Here is a 25774-nt window from a genome sequence, read left to right as displayed (position 1 = left end):
TTCTTTATTGCTTTTATTTAAGTTTGCAATTCAACAGCTGACATCACTCAATAGCCAGTGTCCAATCAACTGTCTCAATAATTAGGTGATTAAGTGCATATGCTTCAGTCATAGTCACTCAAGCGTGTCATGGTTAAGGATGCATGACCGAGAAACCAAAACATTTTGTCAATGTCCATCATTTATATACCTTCTTTTTTTCGAAAATAAATGTTATATAGTGATAAGTTTCTTTTGATGCTCGGTATATATATATATATATATATATATATATATATATATATATATATATATATATATATATATATATATATATATTCACCACTGAAAGTCAGGAGCCGCTACTGGTAGTAATCAGAGCTTAGCTTAGTGAACATCTTACACTTCAGTTAACTGACTGTTAAAATTGAACTAATGAGGTGCACATTAAATTGTGTTTTTCAAGAGGTTGGAATACCACCATTTACCATGCATGTGAAAGCTATCAGAACAGAAAGACTGCCTTTTCAGAGTTTAAATGTCTGTGGTTAATTTCAGTAATACCTATACAGTTTAAATTAGTTAAAGCAGTTTATTCCTATCTATTCATGTACTGCACAGCCATAATACATATGTTCAGTCTCAAAAGATGCACACGGATGTAGGTAGGATTTACATAGGCATCCCCAGTATTAACTGGTACTGTATGGAGTAGTGGTTAGGCCTCTGGACTCTTGACTGGAGGGTCGTGGGTTCAATCCCAGGTGGGGGACACTGCTGCTGTACTCTTGAGCACAGTACTTTACCTAGATTGCTCCAGTAAAAACCCAACTGTATAAATGGGTAACTGTATGTAAAAATAATGTGATATCTTGTAACAATTGTAAGTCGCCCTGGATAAGGGCGTCTGAAATAAATCAATAATAATAATAATAATAATAATAATAATAATAATAATAGGCACCCGATCAAATCCACATCACCCAAATCCAGTCATATATGCTACCACAAATCTATTCATAATAAGCAACTATACTACTTACAATAGTAATTTTTTATTTTCATATGAAACTGACAGCTCATGTTGAACATTCAGGGCATACTTTCTTTGGATTTCTGCTATAAAGCTAATTGCTTTCGATGGCTTTATATTTGAAGAACAGTCTACATAACAAGAATGAGTGCTACAGTATCTAACCATGATAATTAAGTACAGTAACTTGTTTTGTGATAACAGAAATAGAAGTACCTTAAACTTACTGTAAATTGCAAACAATAGCTTGTTTTTAGCTGTAAATTGCAAACAATAGCTTGTCTGCTAACATCTGACAAAACACCAACATCCAGATATAAATCATTTGAAAATAAGACATACAATGTTCTAAAGAATGTAATACCAGTATATTTGGTTTCATAATAAAGTTTATTCTATATTACAAATAGTATTTTTGTTCTGGACCGCAAAATAGGAATGCATTGTATTTACATACACAGGTATACAATTAATTATAACAAAGTTAGAGAAGTTTGCCTTTACCAAGTTTCTTTTTTCCCCCCAAACAGGATATTTAATTTGTCATCAAATATCATGATATTAAAAGTCTTTTCTAACATTTCTTTTGACATCGTCAATAACACTGAGCTCTAAGGACATTTCCATACAAAACATTTAAGGTGGAATCTTTATCGGGAGTTTGAAAAGATTTCACATCATCTGTACCACATTTATTTTTGTACAGAAACATAAAACACTTATACTGTCCTGCAAGAATATGACAACACTGAACAGTAATATATTAAAAAGGAACCCTAATGAATATTTGAGTTGTCTGTTTTGAAATAATGGCGATAAACTAAAAAACTGACAACCAAACATTTTACAAGCAAATACCCCCCACCCCCCCAAAAGAAAGACATGGATGGTATTAAAGGTCAGTTTTCCCTTTGCATGTTATGCCCTCAGCCCTCTCTTTCCTCAATGAGGAAAGTGCTTTATGGATGTCAGTAAAGATAAAACTGACAGGAGCTGCTACTGTTTGACTTGCCACTCTTTTTCTATCATTAGAGAAGGAAATCCAGCCTTTTAAACACCATAACATTATTTTAATTTAAAGAATGTAAATGATACAATATACCAGGTTCTGCACCAAAGTAATAAGTGTCAGATACAGTGAAGAAAAGAAGTATGGCTCGAAATAAAATCTGCATTGGATGATCAGTTGTTTCCAGAATTTTGGAGGCAGGTTTTCATACGCTTATTCTAAAAAGCACTTGCTTGCTTGCGTGATTTCCTCATAAAATTAAATAGAGGTCTTTGGGGAAAACAATCACCATATATATATATGCACTTGTTAGGTGTGGATATGATGGCAAAAAAAACAATCTAATTCCATATTATATTAAAAAGGCACAATACCAAATTACTGAGGATGTTTGCCACCCGCTTTGGTGGCATTATTCCCTTGCTCCACAAGGGTCCATGTAAACTACTGTATTAGTGGCAGCAGTTTATTCATAGAAAGGGACACCCACTCTTGAAGATATATCTTTGAGGGGGTTAAACCTAAACCTAATACAGTACAAGAGAAACTGTTTGGTTGAATACAACCTCCACTTGCACCTGGTATAGGTAGAGTAAATATTGTGATTTCAAGGCAGTTCCATTTCATAACACCCAGATTATAAAATCACCATGCACGATATTGATAGTTAAGGTCCCATTAGCACCTAACACTTTACACAATTTGGAATGTTTTTTATGGAGTACTGGATAAAGGTTCCACCTTAACTGAGAGTATTATAGTAACATGACAAACCACTCAGGCTTATGCTTCCAAGCAAATTAAAAAAACACATCCACATCATTGCAAGGCTTTTGTTTCTTTAATTGTAGTACATGCGCTTAAAAAGCCAAAGACCCAACCTGGGCCTACAGAGGCATCCACACATTCACATCACAAGTCTGGCACGTTTCAAGACAAAAGAAAGCTTGAAGGTAGAAGGGAGGGAGGGCTGCTTTGTTGTCTTTTGACAATGTTCCAAACTTTTTTTTTTTTCAAAAACTCTTTGAGAACTTGTTTTATCTCAAAGTAAAAATGCTGTACCTTCAAAAGACGAAGTGAACTTTCTTTCAAAGGTTTCTTGTTCGTCTATTGCTGTGCAAAATGGTAATTGTATTCAGCAACATTTACAGTGTGCTAAAAGAAAACGGACAGGAATAAAAGCCAGCTTGCCCACAGATTTTTGACACACTGAGGCTATAAATAAAATAGCATTTTTGTATTATTTTGTTCAATGTGGCACTTTTTGTTTTTTAAATCTGACTCCTTTGGTTTTTTTGCTGGCCAGCATTGTCCATTCATTCCACTAAATTCATCACTGGACATCCAGTGATATAAAATGCAGTTAAAATGTCCAAAACATGTTTGTATCCATTAGGTAAACAGCTGTGCATTACTGTAAGTGGCAGTTTAGAATTCCCAGTTCTGCAGTCTAGAGACATTATGTAAAATCGGCATTTGCTGTGAACATTAGCTTTCAATCTTTTTTGTACAGCTCATTTATTTAAAACTGTCCTTGTCCCAGACCAGGCATTTCAAATAAAAAGTCACTGCCACTTAATTATGGACTATTTTACAACTGGGTATATCTAATCAATTTCTCTTTACAGAGGGATATTGTGCACAGATCCTCCTAAACACTTCAGCAGTGGAGAAATACACAAGCATTGTTACCATCATCAGCCTTACTGTACATTCAATTAAAGTGTAGTTTTAGAATATTAAAATGGAACCGAGCGTACTTTAAAATTCCAAGCATTTGTAGCTTCACAGAGATTCTCTATATATTCAAGATGTGAAATTAAGCCTTTTTATGTTGGAATTTCTCTCTTTCATAAAAGTGCATTTTTGCAGAAAAAAATAGTTTGTAAACTGCATTCACAATGCTTCATACTGTATCTATTCATGAATCTGATTAACATGTGTAACTTGTAATAGTGGTGAACATACAGTAGTTGCTCTGAGAATTAACATTAGGACTTTTGCCACAAGACATTAGATGCCAACTAAAAACAAAATGCTCCACTATCACCTAAGTATGTTCATATCATCTTACATTTTAGATTTTTTTCAAATGTGAGACAGGGAAGGAAATGTACAATAGTTATATCCACGTTTGTCAGTGGCGTTTACCCTTTCAGTTTTTTTTTTAAATCATTAAACATTTCACAGCATTTAATAAAAAAAAAAAACGGAAGATATTTTCTGCGAGCTGTATATTAATTCACATTAACAATTTTCGATACCTTTTGTATTTAAATATAAAATTGATGATGACAACAATGGTCCCCAAACTGCTCTACCCGACTGTTCTAGCAGCACTTAAAATATACCAAGATTAATATCAATACATCAGACTAGAGTAAGCTCTCCATGTAAGGAAGCACAGCAATTTTACATCTACAAGTTGTTGTTGTTGTTCATAGGTCTTCATAGTGATGTATTTCCATGGTGAATCATTAAATGAATATCATTGCACAACCAGAAGCCAAAAAGTTCAGTCATCCCCAGGTATTTTTTTTCCACAAGTAGCGCAAAGCAGAGATAATTTGGTGACAACTTGTAGCCAAATGGAACTTGGTGATGGTAAAAAGATGACAGTCTTCATTCAGGCACGGCTCGGTTTCTACTCTGCCAGCACTTCCTGGGACAGTGGTTTTCAGCTGTCTATACTCATGAAAGTAATCACTTGTTCAAGCTTGAATGCCAGTCTCTGTTTTCTCGCTGCATCGTCCTGTTCTAGTGCAGTCACAATCTGGTGGAAGAAAAGTCATATTCAATTGTGTAAGACTTTGAACTGAAATAAATAATTAAAATTGTAAAATTATTTAAAAAATTTACCCATCACTTATATAATATTCCATGTTACAGAAAACTGAAACATGTGTAATTGTCATTTTAAAAGGTGAAAGCATTTCTAGATGTTTTTGTGGGTCCTTTTGGATGAAAATTCTTCACAGGTCAGCTTCACCCTTTTTTCATTTTCACTGTGCTTTAATGGAAAACGTATATAGATTCCCTTGACCTGTAAAGTGTCTATCACACGAGTGGCTCGGATTAGCTAGACACTGCAATAGGACTACTCCCATAATATTCTATTTTCAAATCCTAGGTGGTGAGGACAGAGCTTGAAATACCAGTTATTGATTCAGCTCAATTCCCATGTGGAGACCCTCAAGCCCCGAGCAACAGAGCAAAGATGGAACACATATGCTCACAACTATGTCACAGTTTTAAAACTGAAGCCTGCACTGACCAAGACGGATGCAGTATCTTGATGCAGTATCTTTATACATAAAAATAAGCTGATCATATTCATTACAAATCAAATACCTCACAGCATGACCCACACAGTGACATTTCAAACCACGTGAGGGAACACAGGGTTTACATTTTTACAGTGACTGAAACATGTGACAGATGACCAAACACCTTGTTGAATCCTTAAAAACATAGATGTACCCCCACATCCATCAATGGTAAAAATTACCATACAGGCTTGTTGAGCTATGTAGACTAGGAGAAGAACCTTTTTGGTAGCTAAGCAAAAAGACAATAGAGGAAGACAGAGATGAGAGGAGCAGCTATGCCCTTGGGAGAACACTGCTGTTTCAACTTTTTGCCATGTCTTTTAGTCTTTCAAGCTAAAAGCAATCTCCAGCAGGCTCTAAATTAAGGGGTGCAGAAGAAAGAGGTACACATCAATAAAGCCAATCAGATTAAAGAAAATACACCATTGCCAGCTACGGATATCTCATCTAATGGTTTCTAAGAAACTGTCTCTGTGCAGTCTTTGGAGAGTCAGGGTGCCCTATGGAAGACTAATAAATAAACCTAAACATGATCAAATTGTAGGAAATCCCATGTGCACTTTTATACATCTGCATGGATTCTATAGACTGTTGTAAAGTGTTAGTATTTTTTACAGACCATTTATAAATCAGTACTTTTTTTTTTAGATTTCTAAAGAAAGGTAAACTCTAATAACTTGTGGTAAAGTAAAATACATTCCTGCTGTCACGTTTAAAACTTGACCTCTACCAAATCACTGTTTCTAGTTGCAGCTGATAACTGGGTTTAATAGGTTAAAAACAATCTATTAATGGAAGTCATTACTCACCTCCTCACTGTATTTGCCGACATAGGAGTAGATCTCACTAAGCGAGCTCATTGTGTTAAACTCATTCATGTGCATTCTGGACTGTTCAGCTAGATAGGCATTCATATCCTGGTCACTGATGATAGGCATTTTGCCTATGTCTAAGTAGTACCTGTAGAAGACACATATGAAACAGAGAACATATTGAAACAAGAGCTTTGAAACCCTAGTTACAATCTTTTGAGGAGTCAAGTAAGTCTACAGTAGATATAAATCAGAAAATCAAGCCAAAATAGATTTCTCAAACAGAGGTCTTCTCAAAGCGGAGTGCTAAATTGCGAATGTGAAGTACAGCCACATTGAAAATGAGTAAGCAGGCTGTTGGTTGCTCAGTATGAAACATAATTGTTGCCTGTGGAGGGAAAAGGTCACAAGTGTGAATACTGGGGAAAAAAACACAACAATTCTATCATCCAACATTGCACAACACTGTGTGGCAGGCAGCAGTGCTCTGTGTGGAGGAGATATAAAATCAAGGACCTATCAACCTTTAACTGAATATGGTAATTAAAAAGAGGTTAAGTATTTAACAGTTGCTAATATCAAATGTTAATATCAACACACTCACTGTATACACAATGATCATCAACTGTTATCATACCAATGGGAGCGGTCCAGTGCATTGATGTCTGTCACATTTACATTTTCTTTTTAGGAATAAAGCTGTCTGCCAAACACCAGTACGGCTATTCGTGAAATTTTGGCCTTGTAAAATGTCCCAATTTTGAATAACACCTGTCTGGATTATTTGTTGCCCCAATACCCCTCCCCTCCACAGAGGTCTAACTACAGAGAAGGGGCTGGAGGAAGGCAATCAGTCACTGTCAAAAGCAGCTGTGCACTCCTGTCAACTTGTTAATTAGACTCAATCATTTACATTTTTAATTCCTTCAACGTGACTTCTGGACAAAAAAGCAGTCTTGATAATAGTCCATTATACAATTAGGAACAAAAGTTTGCCAAGCCAAGGAAACTGACAGGTGTCCTACTGTCTAAAGAGACACCAGGGCACCAAGCACCTGATGATCATCAGGGCACAGAGCAAGCTACCAGGAGCTGAGGTAATTTCTCATTCAGAACCAAAGCAAGCATGGGGCACTTAGACTTGACTCTTAGCACTTAGTGAGAATTCTCTCTGATTTTGTTCTGTAAAGAGTTTTGAAGGTAAATATTTGACCATACAATGGTTGTCATTGGACATCATTTTTCTGTGTTTATTTCCATGTACAAATCTGTCTTAACTATGTAAATGTGTAACAATTTTAACTATATGTGATCAGTACTCTCACAAAATCACCATGACACTGCAGTACCCAAGAGAAGACCAATAACACTACTACTACTACGACGACTACTACTACTACTACTACTACTACTAATAATAATAATAATAATAATAATAATAATAATAATAAAACACATATCTGGGTTATAAACCATTTGCTGGTACCAGTTTTTCAGCTGCATTAGTACAGTCACAGGTGAATATATTTTCATTCAAGCATTGTCATATTTTTGAAAGGGAATATTTTATACATTCTTTTTATTTATTTTAAAACCATAGCTAAACAACTAAGGAATATAATTAAAGGTATTAAGATTTATTGAAAGTAAAAGCTTTGAAAATATTCCCCTCAATTCTCCTTTTTCTGAAGGCTGCAGGCAAGGTTTTATTTCTGTGGAGATATGAATGCTCCTGCTGTTCTATAAAATGCATGTGCTGCTCTAGTAAAATGAATGCAAATTAGTTTGTCAACAGAAGTACTATCTGCATTGCCATCTAGTCTATTAAATCGGGTTTTCTGAAGTTTAAAACTTGGCCTTAGGGATCTGTTCTCAAAGACTGTATTTCTAGTGAAACAAAAATAAATTAAAAAACCAAAACATCATTAACAGTCACAGCCAGACCATATGTGTCTGCTGCTGTCTGCATGAAACTATAAAATCACATTTTCACACAACTAAAAACATGTTAAAGGAAACATCTTATGAAATTGATTTTAGCCTTTTTCTTATAACATTATTTTTGTGACAGTTTAGATCTGTACACATCGGTGATCTCTAGTGTATTAAACAGCTCAAAGTTATACCAAGTAATGGATCACACAGCTTTTGAAGTCTTGGACATTGGCCATGGTAATTTTTTTGTATAAAAAAGCACAAGAAAGTAAGTGACTACAATAAAAACACCAACCCTCTCTGTGACTTACCCATTACCTCTGCCTCCACACAGAAATATCTCAAAGCCCCCATCCTGAGCAATTACATTCATCAAGCCAGTGTCTAATTGGGACATCTCTATACAGTGCTTACGACCTCCAACTGTTTAAAAGCTATTTTAAGACATGCTATACCATTTGTTTTCATCACGATTAAGTACTGATCCTTTTTCTTGCCATGTGGTGGTGGTATGTGGAAGTGTACAGAAATAGCAGTGAGAATTAACCTCATTTCACAGTCACATCCTTCAAAATATGTACATGTTACAAAATATGTGTATTTTCCTATAAGAAAATACACACCACTGTGTAATCTAAAATATGTTAAAATATTATCATAATGCCTAGACCTTAAAAGCCAGTCTGAATGAATTGTAACTACAATATAAATCATTTTAGGGATATAGCTGTCAGTTTGGGTAAAGACCTGATTACAAAACATAAACAGTGGCAAGGCTTGTTATGTTATACCAGCAGCCTCAAGGTGCTCTGAGACAATATATTATATGTATCACTTATATTTGAGTATCAAAAGAAACATAATCACTTATATTTGAGCATCAAAAGAAACTTATCATTTATATTTGGATACAATTCACTAGATGTGATTGAAAAATGACAAACTCATTTGCAGTGACTTTTTATTGTGCAGATTAACAATTGACATCACAAAGATGCTGCAAAATGATCTGTCGATCTTGGGCAGGTGTTGTGACTCCCAGTTCATGGTCTGTCATTGACAGAGTGTGTCTGGTTATACTGTCTCGCCAGGTTTGAAATTGCTGGCTGTGAGCACCCAAGACGACGAGCCGCAGCACGCTGCCCTCGTCCAGCCTCCAACATGCTGATTGCATGAAGGTGCTGCTCTCTTGCTTTTATTCAAGCTTGTAATTCATCAGCTGAAATCACTCCATATCCAGTGTCCAATCAACTGTCTCACTAATTAGGTGATTAAGTGCATATGCTTCAGTCATAATCACTCAAGCGTGTCATGGTCAAGGACGAATGATCAAGTGATATATATATATAGTTCTCTTCACATTCATACTGCTCATTCTTATTTGTTATATACTCCTCAAATACAATTCAGCCTAAGAACAAATGTGCTTTATAATTCCTTAGCATTAGCAACCCTTATGTTAAATTGTGTGTTCATCATGATGTCTATTGCCAATGCTGACTGGCTTACTGTAGTAGTCTGGAGAGATTCAATTTGGTCCTTGTTTATACTTTTTTATTTTAACTCCCTGGGGTATATTTAGGGTGGCAGTATTAAGACTTACTCACTGTATTTTACATTGTACTATAATGATGTTAATACATGGATCAATAAATCCTCCTTGAGGGGAAACGGGACCATTTATTGATAGAATGATAACTAATTTGTCAAACTGATATTGAAAAAAATGAGAACCAACTACTGGAGGATTTGGTTGGGGTTAGATAGTCAAGTAGGTATGGTATTAGCTTTAACATGGTCGCCTGGGTTCAGATTCCACTTTGTCATAAGTGCAATGAGAAGGGATGATCATTAAAATCTGGACCGAGTTCATTGGTGGAGATTTGAGGGCCAGCTCACACTACATTTGCCTGCTCCATGTACAGTGGTATGGGACTTGACATTGGGTGTTTATGTGCATATATAGTATTGTGTATGACTGTTCACAATAGTGGTAGTTATGTCAGAGCAGTTCAGTCTGTTGTAGCACATGTTATGTCAGTTCCATTTCACCATGTGTTATATCAAGTGAGAGGTCGTGTGAAGTTCTAATAGCCAGACAGATGTGGAACTCGTGCGGCACTGCAGACTTCAGGCTGGAGTACCTGAGAATGCATGACAGTTTAATTTACTGCAACTAACTACACAAATCAGTTGGCCCGTATGACTGGAAGCTGTTACTCTGTTAATTCCAACGTGTCATTCAGCACATTAAGACAGTATCGGTGACAGCCCACTACTGACCTCTTTTTTTTATTTATATTTTTTTGTTGTTATCATATACCAAGGTGACAGATGACAGGCTATTGAGAAGAGTTCCCTGTACAACTTAATCCCTTTTTCCAGTCCTTATTTCACTGAAAATGAGGTTGTGATGCAGTATAGCTCTGCAACCTTTAGACTTTCAGAGAAGGCTTTGCCACAGATCTTTCTATCCATAATCCAGCATTAACTGCACTACAGTATGACATCTTCAGCTTTTGTGAGATGGCTGGTAAGGTGCTCATTTGTAAATAACATACATATTTTAGCTATGCCTTTGGAATTAATCCTGCACTGATGAAGGCAGGCTGAAGCATAAAATCAGTAAAATATGACTCACCTTTGCAAAGCCTGCAGTGTCAAACTGCCAGCTGTCTTTGGGTGCTTTTAATTGCTTTAACTGTTTACTACTACAAGTCTGTGATTTATCTCTTTATATTTAAAAAGAGGAGAGACAGACAGATACCCCATCTTTATTACAGTAAAAAGCCTTGTCCATAAAAGCAAACCACACACTCTTAAAAGTAATTGTAGCAAAACTAAATAATTTCGTAAATCTTAGTCATTTTGCACTTCCATTAGCTACATACGTCACAAATGTGCAGTTTTAAAAGAAACACATGTGATAGCACACATGTATTATATAACCTTATTCTTGAGATATCTGTTTGCACTGCCTGGGTCATTTCACCTCAGCAGTGTGTTCTGGGTAAAAGTATGTTACTGACTGGAAGCATGTTAGTCAATAGGGGAAGCAGGTGATTGGTTATTGAAAGGAAAAAGGACATTGAAGGGATGAGAACAATTTCACACTCCAAGTGAAATGACCCAGGAAGTACAAAAATGTGACCTTGCATATTAACAATCCTAAGACTAAATGGTGGAAATGTGAACCTCAATCTTAAGGAACACATGCAGAGTTGTCATCTTTTATGGTGGCTCATTACACTATTGCATTAGTGCTCCTTAGAACTATTCATAGTTTCTTAAAAACTGGTTGGTTGCTGTCCTCTGGTGTGGGAGCAACATGTCAACTCAAGGAGCTCTGCAATGGCGAATGCCAGCTTTTTCAATGCATCAATACAGCTTGCGAAAAGTGACAAGCTGATTCATTACTTTGGTTTTCAAATTGTAGAATGCAGTAGTCTGACTGGGATGTTCTCGTCTGAAAGTAACCAGCCCAGCTGCCAGAAATAGTCAGCATCAACATCTCATAATATGAAATGACATAAACAATTTATCATGCAACTTTAGACCAAGCCGTGAAATCAGGGGCAACCACTTAAAAGAATACAAGTTGCAGTAGTATATAGAATCTATTAACATCTCATGGCAAAAAACATGCTGAAAATCCAGGCCAAATACCAGGATTTATTTCCAGGGCCCGGAATCCCTACAGAAATAAGGGTTTACTGCTAGTTAACATTACACTTGGTTTTTTACTGGTTTTATTAACAGAAATAGGATGACAATTGTGACCATAAACACTTGCACTTTTGGATATTCTGGATATACTAACCAAAATAAAACAAAAATAATTGCCATTTTTGTGAATGTTTGAATACACAACTTATTTGTGTTAAAACATGCATTTTGTAATAGCCACAATTATAGTACAACCAAAATACTTATAAATGACTGTGACAGCGACAGAATGATTCTTGGTGATAAATCTCCCTCCTGACCTGTGAAGGCGCTGTGAAAAGGGAACAGAGTGTTAATTCCCAGGGTTAGGTGGAAGCTACCTAGAAAGGGGGCACAGCTGCGGTACATTAAGTCATCGATCCAGAGGGAAAGCGATGTGACATCTGTGGATTGGAGGAGAAACGGCTGCACTCGCTAACCAAGGGGGCGTGATAGGGGACGTAGCTAGGTGATCTGTTCCTTTGTTTATGGTTAAGAAAAACACTAAAAGGACGAGCGAAATATAACCGTGAGTGTGTTGTTTGGTTTGTCAAGTCTAATTGTACTGTTTGTTATTATTAGACGGCTAACACACTTAAGGCCAGCACAAACCCGGACAACACTGCACCATTGTTCACTGCACCATTGTTCATGGACTGCAACCCATTGGTTATTGAAGGGTTTCCCAAACCTTTGGGCCACGACAGTCCCGGGTGGGCTGTCGGAGCAATTACATTATGTCTTTTTTTTTTTATTAATAGTGAAAAGCAGGCGCCAGCGGCAGCTGTAACTGTAAAATAAAGTGTAGCAAGGGAGTATTGGCGGACTGTCAATCAAAGCAGAAATTCACAAATCAGAGCTAACAGATTGCCTACCTGTAGGCAGGATGTAAAGCAAGAGCTCTGACAATAGGGCAGTGTTAAAGTCATGTGATTGCCCTGCTGGCAGATGTAAATAGTGGGTGAGTTCACAGAGATCATTCTGCACAGACTGTGCAGAATCTGACCAATTTAGCCAATGGGTGCGTTCACAGAGATCATTCTTAGAAGATCATTGGCGTTACGCGTTACAAGGGGCCCCGCCTCCACGTCTCTAACAGAAGGCCTCAGATTGGAAGACAATCTGTCAGTCTTAATTGGTTTAAAATGTTGTGCTGTATATATTTTTTTTCCCCAGCATTTTTCCTGGTCCTGCGACCAATCAGCATCAGGGGGCGGGTCAATGCTTCATGCATGTCGTTGCCCCGTAGGATTCATTCTGCAGAACCAACGAGTGTTAACAGGCATTTTGTTCAGTTCACATTTTTCAGTTTAGGTTGTGAGTGACTTAATTATGAGGTATGAAGCGTTCTAGTGCCGCAAGAAAGTATTTGAGTGGCGCTCAGAAGTGAGAGAGCAGATACTTAAAAGCAAGTTGCCGAAAACAACAACTCTATTTAGGCCTGCTACCCGTGATTCGGAATCGGCACCGTCATCATCACAGCCAGAGTTACACCTCGACCAACCGTCATGCTCCAGTCAAAACACAGACAACCCTGATGATATGCCACTAGCAACTAATGACGTACTGCAAATAATGAAACTTTAATTGAAAACGAACAAGACAAACTGGAAGCTGAAACTAGCGATTGTTGTCCAGAGGACCCGTTCCCAACTGATGGAGCAAATTATCCAATAAATATCGATGATGCAAATGTAAAAAAGTTAATTATTAAAAAACAGGCCCAAAGAACCATTCCCTCGCGATAACAAGTACAGATGTTTTTCAAGTAAATATTATTACAAAGTGACTAAGAATGGAGATCAGGTTCCCAGGAAGTGGATGAGTTATTCTTTAAAACTGGATAGTGCATACTGTGAACCGTGTTGTCTGTCTGGAGATCGCAAACATGATTCTCACCAACAAGCATGGGCAGTTGGAATAAAAGATTGGTAGGGCATTTCATCAAAAAATTAAAGAACACGAAAAGGAGCATTCACATTTAACGGTCTGCGTTATTTACGACACATGGAGAAATGACGAGACTAATTGACCTGGAATTAGAAGCTGAATACAGAGACCAGGTGAGCTGCTGGACACAAGTTTTACAGAGAGTCATTGACGTTACGCTTACATTGGCTATTTGCAGTCTAGCTTTCCAAGGACACAGAGAAAAGGTAGGAGTGAAAAACAGTGGAAACTTTTTGATGTGTCATAGAACTCTTAAGTAAATATGACCCAGTTTTAAAACAGTTATTGAAAAATACACCAAAGTAAAATATCTTAGCCCATGACTACAAAACAAGCTGATTGATTTGCTGTCAAAAAAAATACTGAGATAAAAGAGGCTCAATTTTATTCTGTTATTATGGACACAACACAAGATATAAAAAAGGAAGACCAGCTTAGCCAAGCTTTTCGATATGTGATGGTATCCCATGATGTTATGAAATTCCAATCAAAGTAAAAATCAATGAGAGCTTTTCTGAAATTAGGGAATTTTATGACATCGTGCAGCGACTATAATTTTTTAGTCAAAGCATCAAACGATGGGAGCTCCTTACTAAAGTAACGTCTTCTGTAAACCTGATGCTGAAAAAACTGTGTCCCACACGCTGGGCATCCAGGCACGATTCTCTCCTTGCTCCACGCTTCCGCTTTGTTGATGTTATGAAAGCACCAAGTACAATCATTCTACAGTCTAAAAAGAAAAAATGCATGGAGACCCTCAAGTTCGTGCTCATAGTTGTGATCCAGTCCAAAGTGCTGTAAACATCGTACCGAAATATTTGGCGGTGGGTGGGGGGCCCGGCACACTGGTGAGAGGTGACGGCTGGACGTTTTAGTTACCGTGTTCAGAAATTAGGATTTAAGTTATGTTTTTGTGCACATTATACTGGTTTTACTCAAAGTGATTCCTGTTCAGGTATTTATGAATGGGAATAAGATATGCACTTCTTTCTTGTTTGATGACCAAGAAAAATAACTGTATTTCTAAAATGTTCAATTATACAAAGGTGTCTAATTTAAAGGTTTGATAAAAATGTCTGTTTAGTTTTTGCAATTTATTCTATTTACTAAAATTAAAGTGTTTCAATTTTTTTATTTTCACTTGGTGCATATTCTATGTGATTTCCATCTTTCACAATATTTATTCAAATGAATAAAGGACAGTTTAGATTAGGTTTATTTATAATGGTACAGGTTTAAATATATAACATGTTTTTAACTTGACAATTTCCCCAAGGAGTGCCAATAGTGGGCCACAGTGCCTAATGCAGCTGAACAGGTGGGCCTCGGGTAAAAAAGTATGGGAATCCCTGGGTTATTGAACTGTGCAATACACATCGTTGTGTATTGCCAGACCTCCTTTTCTTGACTGTTGGATTATAAATAATCCATCATTTCACCAGTACTCTGTTGTTTGTCATTCTCTTGAGCACTGCATCACCTCTATACCTGTGCACTGCAAACCAATTTGTCACAATGACACACCAAAGAAATGTATTAAACACTGCTATAACTTAATTTTTCAGGTCTCTTCTGCACTAGTGTATGGAAAGCACTCAAATTCAAGCACCAAATGTATATTTTATTAGGTTTATAATAGGATTCATTTTTATTCAATTCTTTATTAAGAAATGTAATAAAACCCACATTTAACAGATTATCTACACTGCTGTTTGCATTTCCATACAGCGACACATATCTGGACATAAAATATGGGAGAGATGCAAGTATTGTAATGGTCCCAACTATTTATAATGTATTTAAATTTTAAATTTAGTGTTTAGGCTGTACATCACCAAATCACCTTCTCCCCTTTGGGCTTACTTGAGACTCTAGCAGCTGTTCCTGTTTTAAAAAAGGCACATTATTGACTCTCTACACATTTTATAACAGCGAATAGCAAACCCCAAAGGAAGCAACAAGTTAATCATTCTTTTCAAGTTCATCCGGCAGACTGTTTCAGAGCTAGATCTTTCAAAGACAAGGCATTTGGCACTCTTGTGTACTCTGATATACACACGAGAGTCTTGTTAAACTTGGGGCCCCCATGACCCTTTCTGTCCTTCAAAAACAGAAGATTATTGAGAGAGCTCCATGCTTTGGAGAGCAGCTTGGTAATACTCTGTGTCTGTGATCCCCTGTTTAAAGCTATTTAGGTTTCAATTAAAATTAAAATAATATCAGACTGATAACTCAACATTGTGCGCACTCATCATTATACAGCTCCCGTCTTTCAATTATCTTTAATGACCTTTTTTTTCCCCCCAATAGTCATCCTTTTTTTTTTTTTAAAGCAATCAAGTCCTTCAGTCATAAAGAAATGCAATCTCGCCCATAAACTGCATATTTGTAAAAAGTGAAATCAAAATGTATGTTGGAGGGGGACAATAAATTAATCTTTCTTAATCTCTGTAGGTTAATGGATTAAGTAAAGTTGTCTGAACATATCCATGATGAGAGTCATACAGTCTGAATCACATCATAGGGAGTGTTGATTGAGATGATGAGGGATACCCAGTCATGCTTTGATGCATATGCATATTAGCTCCTCATCATCGACTCCTCCTAGTGAGCTCAAACTCATCAAAAGTAATGTAGATGCAGACTGTGCTTACCTCTGCCATCTGTCTGAACGGTATACATTATTAGAACGTTGGTCTATGGGCCAGCAATATTTTGTCCCGAATTAAATTATCATTCTTCCCATTAACAAAAGGAAACCACTTTCCTCAGTAAATTACTTGAATTATTCCATTTAAGTAGTTGACACATTTTGGCAATACCTGCTTTAATGGGGGTATACGCAAAGAAGTTGTAGGGTAGTACTGACCGTTCCACCCAATTCTTGTAACTGGGAATGTCCTTGGCGTAGAGCAGCTTGTTGGAGGGGGAGTCTTTGCCGAGCCGGTGCTCGGATGTCGAGCAGGAGTCCATGAAGGTCTGTGCCACCACAGAGAGGCAGGCATCTGTGATGCTACTTTTGTGGATGTCGAAGACGAACTGTGGGTTCTTGATCACGTTCACCCAAAATCTTAATGGCAGGCTGTTAACCAAACAAACCCGTGTTATCCGAGAGGCACATTCTTACACAAGACCATTCATTAATAACAACATTTGTATTTTTTGTGAAAGGAAAAAAAAAAAAAAGCATGAGTATTAAGCATCTCAAAAGGATCATTTTAAAGACAGAAATCAGCTTTACAGGTTATGTAAAGATCTATAAAAATCGGGCAACAATGTGTAGATTTATTTGTAAAAACAAAACAAACCATTGATGCCATAAAGCTTGAAATAATTACCTTGTAGCTCATACAGCACAATCAAATCTGTTTTTTATTGCTGATTTTGTAATATTAGTTTAACGTTTGTTTTTCATTTAATAAAAAATGGTGTCCAGAAACAACAAAAGGGGGTTGATTTAGAATTAACAGGAAGCCTGCATGCTGTTACTGTACCAGCTTATTGGTATTTAAACATTGAGGGGATACAAAAAACAAACAAACAAAGCACACATGCAATTATTTTAGGTCCCAAACATCACTCATCTTTTGACCTGTACAAAAGAGGATTTGAGAAAAAACAGTATTATGCCTTGAAATTAATCTGAAAGAATACGTTTTAGGGCAGCAGTGTGGAGTAGTGGTTAGGGCTCTGGACTCTGGACTGGAGGGTTGTGGGTTTAATCCCCAGTGGGGGACACTGCTGTTGTACCCTTGAGCAAGGTACTTTACCTAGATTGCTCCAGTAAAAACCCAACTGTATATATGGGTAATTGTATGTAAAATAATGTGATATCTGTATAATGTGAAATAATGTATAATGTGATATCTTGTAACAATTGTAAGTCGCCCTGGATAAGGGCGTCTGCTAAGAAATAAATAATAATAATAATAGTATAAATGAGGTGTAACCTTCAGTTACAGAGTACACAAATAATGCCTATAATTTCATACAAAGATTGAAATATTCATGTTTCATAATTCATAATTAATGAACTGGCAGCTAAGGGTGGTAAAATATTATGCTGCTCAATTTCTAGAGATAAAAAAGGTTTTTTACATCACTTGACCTTTAAAACAAAGTGGTGCTGATGTGTAAATTATGCATTATCATATATGCACATTAGAGCTATTGAAAAGATCCTAGAACGTGACTGTAGAAATCTTACTATAAAGGCAGTAGTTATCATATATACAGATATCTTTTTTTCATTTAAATTTACTGTCCAATCAGGTATTTACTTCCCAATTTGAAATGCCCAATTTGAATTTGACCTCACCACTTTGGCCAAGGTGATTGAAAGTCAACATGTCCGCTGTTCCTGTTACTTAACCTCATTTTACCTAACTTGCCCGTGAGAGCACAATGCAGCACTCCATGTTATCCCTGAGCCATGAACGACAGCTCAACGCAACTAGGAATTGAACCTTCAAACTCCCTGAACACAAGATTATACAAAAACAGAAACCTCAACACAGGCTGAAAATATCTCCTTGAGTTATTGATTTTGCCCTGGTTAGGAGTAATTTGACCTCCCACTTTGGAATTACAAGAATAACTTTCTTTTAGTGTTTTCTTTTAAGTAACACTCAAGTTTAATCCCTTAAAAAGATTTCAGAAAAGTATTTTATATCAATCAAAGCCTAACACCCCCACCACTTAATTTAAAGATAAAAAAGAAACCCTGTATGACCTTGTCTAGAATACTGTTTTCCTCAACAATCTTGAATCTCCTGCCAGTCCTGCTGCCTTATTATTAAACCTTTATTTTACTAGGAAATCACATTGAGATTAAAATCTCTTTTGCAAGTGAGACCTAACTTCCTACTGTAGCTATTGAGCCTGAGGCACAGCACCTGATTTGCAGTCAGAGAGTGATAAGCAGGGATCTTAGGAATCCGTTTGCTGTGGAATAATGCGGAAAAACACGGATTTTCTATGCTGTCAGAGAATTTTCAGTTTTAAAAAAAACATGCTTTTTTTGTTTGTTTATAACCAAATCAATACACTTATCATATATAATCATCTACACATGCAATTTTGCTTTAAATTTAGTAAACATACTTGTTCAATAAAACTGCTTCTGGTGAACGACACACACTCACATCACATTCATGCTGAAAAGCAGCTGCAGAATAACGCAGTTTTTCTGAGAATTTCTTTTTTTTTTTATTGCGGAAAACTAGGATCCCTGGTGATAGGAAACTGCGTCTTGAAGAGATTATCAGAAACATGATAAACCTTGTGTGGCATTTGGGAGATTTAAGGGCTATTCACATTACAGAGTTTATTTGCTGTGTTTTCTATGGTAAAAAAATCGAACCTATGGAACTGAATTCTACTTGAGCGTAATCGCTGAGAAAAAAATGTGAAATTGAAACAGGTTCGATTTTTGGCCAAAAAAATGCTGCAATCACCACCATGTCCTGCTAAATCTGGATATAATCTGAAGGCAGTATGGCTCAGGTGCAAGCTGCTGCATGGTTATTGCTCTGAAGAAGAGAAATAAAGAGAAGAATGTGGATTGATTCACCCTACATAATAACAAGCAACAGGAAACCCTAGAGGAGTTTCAGTGTCTTGTACAAGAGCTGAAATATACTGTACATATTTATATACTCTCAAATTGTGCTATTGGTAACAACAATGTTTGTTTAAATTAGAAGTACAAATAGGCCTACCAAACGCAATCATTTCGATGCATCCCGATTTGTTATTTTTAATAGACAGTAGAGTAAACTCAGTAAGGTACTGTCAATGCAGATGTGACGTCAGGCAGCACAGACAGTGTCTTTATGAAATTTATAATTAAAGTTTGGGAGGAGGGTCAGACACCAATCTCCGCATCACCAAATTGAATCATTCAATTTACACATTAGCTAATTAAATTGTTAGCACTATAAATACCCTCTTCACTTATCTCTCAGTTGCGTTTTGATTTCATCGTAACCCACCACCTCCCCATCTCCACCTTTCTTAATAACAATTTTTATGTTTTATCAATGGGGGTCTCAGCCTCATCCAGTCGGCCAGGCAGCGAACCCTCAAACCAAGTTAGGTTTGATGCCAAATGAATGTGTGTATATACAGCATACTTTTCTGTAAAATCGCATACTCCACATTCTCTACAATAAATATTTGTACTAAAACATTTTGTGATTGGTGTTTGTCCCGAACTACTGAAACATTATTGGGAGAAAACTACACGTATACGAACCTATATGATTGACATAAAACCATTTGCTAATGAATGCAATACCAATTACCTGCGTATGCTACTGGATATAATTAGATACGTGATTTTGTTTTGTAGTTCAGTCTATATTTAATAATGGCATGTACTTTCTAGAAGCTACACCCGGACATTTAACAAAAACCTGTAGTCAAAACAGTATGTTTATTTTAACATACCAATAGTGCTTGCTTTCCGATTTCCTCATATTTTCCCATCATTTCTGTTTGTATTTATCGAGATATTGTGCTGCTTATCATAAACAACAAGATATTCTGCACTGCTGTGATCAGACATTCCCCTATCTTACCTGTGATATTTGACACGCAAGTCTGAATACAAAAAGCAGCGAAACGTCGGCCGTAAAAAACTACAGTGTGAATAGCCCTTTACTGTTGGAACATCTGAAATTCTAGGCTAATTCCCTCAATGACTCTTTTGAGAGAAGTAGCTGAAGTGACCATTTAAAGATGTTTTTCTACAAAAATACTAAGTCATGAATGTGGGCAAGACACAATATGGCAGGAGGTCACGGTGGAAAAACCAAAATGCATTTTTTTAAATAAAACATTTATTGTGCCTTTTTATATTTCTGTATTGTCATTACAAACAGTCACATGTGCATTGCCTTGTGCTACAGGCAGACTGTCCTCATAACACCTAACTTGAAATCAGTTTTTCATCTTTCACTTCACAGTGCAAGCTGTATAAAACAATCAATAGCAGCAGCACTAAATCTAATCTTCACCTTAATGCTACCATCCTATTGTAATCTCCAATGTAGCAAGCAAATAAATAAAAAAAATAAACTGCATGTCTCCCGGGGGTATGTTTGCAGGATTTCCATAGTTCAGTTGTTTTTATGATGAATGCTTCCAGTAGCAAGGATTTTATAATCCTAGTCTGATTTTCTATCTTAATTCCATTACCATCTACTGTACCAATGTAAAACTTGTAGTGTTGTGACTGGTTGAAAACAATGAGGTTGGTTGACTAATGTGTATATATATATATATATATATATATATATATATATATATATATATATATATATATATATATTTTTTTTTTTTTTTATTTATTTATTTTTTAATCGGTTGCTACGTAGCAACAAGGGTATGTATTTTGCAATGAATATTATAAAGCATCACCAAAAGAGCCATATTTTGAAGGAAGCCTGAATGCATAAGCACATATTCTAATAATTGTAACTAGCATTTGTAATGTGAGAGAAACCCTCTAAACAAAATTATCTAAGTGACCAGAGCAACCTGGTTAGCTGGGACAAATACATAGGTGTTCTTATCTGCAGTGACGCTTACATTGCTGCAGCCTACACTAATCACATTATTTACTCTCAAAATGCGTAGGCTTTTAATGTGTTTTTCAAGTCCATAGTAATTTGATAACAATATAGGATTTATAAGCATCAGTGAATTTATTGGTCACGAATGCAATGTATTAAAATGAAGTGATTGAAGTTTACTTAATATGCATGTATTAGGCTTCCAGGCCATAGGCTGGGAAGCTGCTTCTTCTTTTGCTTCCTGCTAAACGTTGCTTGAAAACTGATGACATTTGGTAGGATGGTAGATGCTTATGGGAAGTTGGTAGATTTTACTTGAACTTATGTCATAGGTCACATGGTTTGGCTGCCATATTAGATTGAAAAAAAACAAAAAACATTTTGCCTAAATTTAAAAATTCGACTTTCAAAAACCACTTGTTGCAGAGAGCTGAAAGTTGGTATACTTGTTGAGGGATAGTCCAAGTTTGTAAGAAGCTGAGTTGTGTGGTATGGTGGCCAATAATCACACGGTACAGATGTCATAATCACAAACTACAAAGATCTTCTCCCAAACCGCAAGTCCGATTGAACCAGAAATTGGCACACATGATCCTAAGTATGGTTGTCTAACATTTGGTCAGGGGAAGTTGTTACAAGAAAAAACATGGCAGCCACGTTGGATGACATCATCAACTTACAAAACTGGCTAATAACTCCTTGTAGAGTGCAGATCTGGCCGTGGTTACTATGGAACACATATAGTAACCCATGTATGCTCGATAAAAAAATGTCATTGCCCATGACCTTTGACCTCTCCTAAAGTTCAAATGTAAAACTTGCTTATAACTCCTGAAAGAGTGCAGATACAGTCATGGTTACTATGGAACACATATAGTAACTCATGTATGCATTCTGCACTATTTGCTAAAGTGTTTGGTACTGGTACTGTTATTGGTACTGGAAGCCGTAAAGTTGCTGGCAACTCGTTATTATTATTATTATTATTATTATTATTATTATTATTATTATTACTGCATCCTTGCTTTGAATGACAGACACACAGAGGATCAGGTGTTAATATAGCCTAAGGATTGACAGATATGTACCAACTGTGCTTTAGGACATTTATTTTTCTTGCAGCATTGAGTCCTGTATGGCTTATTTTGTGACAGTATAACAAATCATTTATGCCAGCCCTACATATTGAAACTATTCCATAACTATAGAATAAACCTGACAAAGACCATCAACTCTCAGCCCATTGTCATGAGCAATGCTGCAACAGTCATAGTGCGTTTTTTTTTTTTTTTTTTAACACATTTTGAAAAGTTGGTCAGGAAGCTCTTCTTACTTGAACAGTTTTACAGAATAATACATAGTAGTTGTAGCAAGAATTAAATACATAATCATATAGAACACATACGTTATGTAAGGTAATTAAGATAATGTATACAATTAAATATATCCCTCTGTTGTACTGAATCAGTCCCTGATAAAATGCTTTATTCTCAGCAGGCATTTTATGCATCTTTTATGAATGTAGTGATTAATGGCGATTTAAGTCCGACTATTCACTCAGTCTCTGATAGTATTAAGTAAAACAGAATGGCATTACTTAGCTGCAAATGCCCATTACAAGGGGTTTCGGCTAATGAAACATTAGCATATTGTAAACACTGTGAGCCACTAATCTAGTAGTGATTGCAACTCCCCACTCTAATGAACTGGAGGTTTATTTATTAAAAAAAAAAAAACAGAAGTGACACAACCAGTTAAATCAGCTTAAATTAATTTGAATTCATTCTCAACCTTTCACTCCCTCTGCTAGCCTACCTGTCACAACTGCATCCATAATAACCCACCGATCCTCATACCCATTATCCTGTTAGTTTATGTCAAACTTGAAGCAGCTATCTGATGAAGATAATCTGATTAGTTTAGTGGTACACGGGGAAGCAAACACGTTCCTTCAGGCCAGATGTGGCAGCACTGGGCAGTTCTACATAAGATACAAAAACATCCCTCTGTGACAAAATGAATACTGATCTCCAAGCAGGACTGTATGCCCAAAGTTGGCAAGATTCCACTGAAATAAGGTCCGACCCATTGGTTGTACTATTTTAAACATATGGGATTGGAATGTCAGCAGCCATGTCAGAAGTGAGAACTGAACATCTAAAGTTTTGCAGGAGTGCCATGGACAGGTGAGATATAAATCAAATCAGACACAGAAACACCATCTATTGTGTGCACAGTACTGAGTATCTTCATATTCACTCTTGATCGGAAGAAGAATTTAAGGTTGGCATTCCTGGCAATAAAAAAAATGAATTATGTTAAATTATATTAATTATAATATTTTGTTCATTCCTACCAGATATAATACAGCAAGGATAATGGCTGTATGGATTGTTGAGAATAAGGGAAAGGGTTCTATGTGAAAACAAGCCCACCAGTTGCTCTGTGCACTTACCAGTTGCTTTTCCAGGTGTGTCGCACATGTGGGTCATGGATGCAGTGTTTGTCTGCCTGCTCGTCTAAGAAATCAAACATGTATTTGATGGCGAGAGGTAGGGCACTCCCTCTGTGGGCTGTGCTGAAAATTGTCTCAAAGAGGTCGTCGACAAATTTCTGTAAAGTGCCCTGTGGAGAATCACAGCATATTGTGTACACACACAGTATCACAGTGTTGGTATCTATATACAAGAAGTAACAATCTCCCAAAGACATAAAGGAAAGGAATTGCTCTGTATGATGAAACTTGCTGTTTTTCTGCTGTGAGCGTGTCCAGGGACTGTCCTTGTGCTTCTAACAGCAAATATCATTGTATCCTGTTTTCATTCAGACTTGGTGACTAACAATTAGTTTCACTTAAACTTAGGAGCCTGCAGTAGGGGTCGTCTCTTGGATCATTAAAATCAGAGTACCCCAATCATTAAAATTTGTGGGAAAACATTTCTTACAAAAGCCATACAGTATTTGTAAAGTGTGCAATCGCCTCATGAAGCAGCATAATGGTTTTCTTCAATTAACTAAATGCAAAGTGAGTGAACAGAAGAAAAATCTAAATCAAATCCATATTTGGTGTGACCACCCTTTGCCTTCAAAACAGCATCAATTCTTCTAGGTACACTTGCACAAAGTCAGGGATTTTGTAGGCATATAGTCAGGTGTATGATTAAACAATTATACCAAACAGGTGCTAATGATCATCAATTCAATATGTAGGTTGAAACACAATCATTAACTGAAACAGAAACAGCTGTGTAGGAGGAATAAAACTGGGTGAGGAACAGCCAAACTCAGCTAACAAGGTGAGGTTGCTGAAGACAGTTTACTGTCAAAAGTCATACACCATGGCAAGAATGAGCACAGCAACAAGACACAAGGTAGTTATACTGCATCAGCAAGGTCTCTCCCAGGCAGAAATTTCAAGGCAGACAGGGGTTTCCAGATGTGCTGTCCAAGCTCTTTTGAAGAAGCACAAAGAAACAGGCAACGTTGAGGACCGTAGACGCAGTGGTCGGCCAAGGAAACTTACTGCAGCAGATGAAAGACACATCATGCTTAGTTCCCTTCACAATCGGAAGATGTCCAGCAGTGCCATCAGCTCAGAATTGGCAGAAAACAGTGGGACCCTGGTACACCCATCTACTGTCCGGAGTCTGGTCAGAAGTGGCCTTCATGGAAGACTTGCGGCCAAAAAGCCATACCTCAGACGTGGAAACAAGGCCAAGCGACTCAACTATGCACGAAAACACAGGAACTGGGGTGCAGAAAAATGGCAGCAGGTGCTCTGGACTGATGAGTCAAAATTTGAAATATTTGGCTGTAGCAGAAGGCAGTTTGTTCGCCGAAGGGCTGGAGAGCGGTACACGAATGAGTGTCTGCAGGCAACAGTGAAGCATGGTGGAGGTTCCTTGCAAGTTTGGGGCTGCATTTCTGCAAATGGAGTTGGGGATTTGGTCAGAATTAATGGTCTCCTCAATGCTGAGAAGTACAGGCCGATACTTATCCATCATGCAATACCATCAGGGAGGCATCTGATTGGCCCCAAATTTATTCTGCAGCATGACAACGACCCCAAACATACAGCGAAAGTCATTAAGAACTATCTTCAGCGTAAAGAAGAACAAGGAGTCCTGGAAGTGATGGTATGGCCCCCACAGAGCCCTGATCTCAACATCATCGAGTCTGTCTGGGATTACATGAAGAGAGAGAAGCAACTGAGGCTGCCTAAATCCACAGAAAAACTGTGGTTAGTTCTCCAAGATGTTTGGGCCAACCTACCTGCCGAGTTCCTTCAAAAACTGTGTGCAAGTGTACCTAGAAGAATTGATGCTGTTTTGAAGGCAAAGGGTGGTCACACCAAATATTGATTTGATGTAGATTTTTCTTCTGTTCACTCACTTTGCATTTTGTTTACTGATAAATATAAACTATTAACATGTCTATTTTTGAAA

General features: G+C 37.0%; 1 protein-coding gene across 1 annotated transcript in view; it reads right to left on the bottom strand.

Annotated features, from left to right (window-relative positions):
• Nucleotides 1-1383: 1383 nt before the first annotated feature.
• The window catches only part of LOC117419781 (plexin-A4), a 248524-nt gene continuing 224133 nt past the window's right edge, over nucleotides 1384-25774 (bottom strand). The window contains exons 29-32 of the mRNA XM_058985937.1: nucleotides 23785-23954; nucleotides 16622-16834; nucleotides 6160-6310; nucleotides 1384-4794 (exon numbers count right to left, since the gene is read on the bottom strand). Coding sequence (XP_058841920.1) covers nucleotides 4699-4794; nucleotides 6160-6310; nucleotides 16622-16834; nucleotides 23785-23954 — 630 coding nt within the window. The 3' untranslated portion in view covers nucleotides 1384-4698. The remainder of the gene's footprint in view (nucleotides 4795-6159; nucleotides 6311-16621; nucleotides 16835-23784; nucleotides 23955-25774) is intronic.

Source organism: Acipenser ruthenus, chromosome 14, assembly GCF_902713425.1.
Source record: "Acipenser ruthenus chromosome 14, fAciRut3.2 maternal haplotype, whole genome shotgun sequence".
Lineage (NCBI taxonomy): Eukaryota > Metazoa > Chordata > Actinopteri > Acipenseriformes > Acipenseridae > Acipenser > Acipenser ruthenus.
This window is presented reverse-complemented; position numbering and strand designations above follow the sequence as displayed.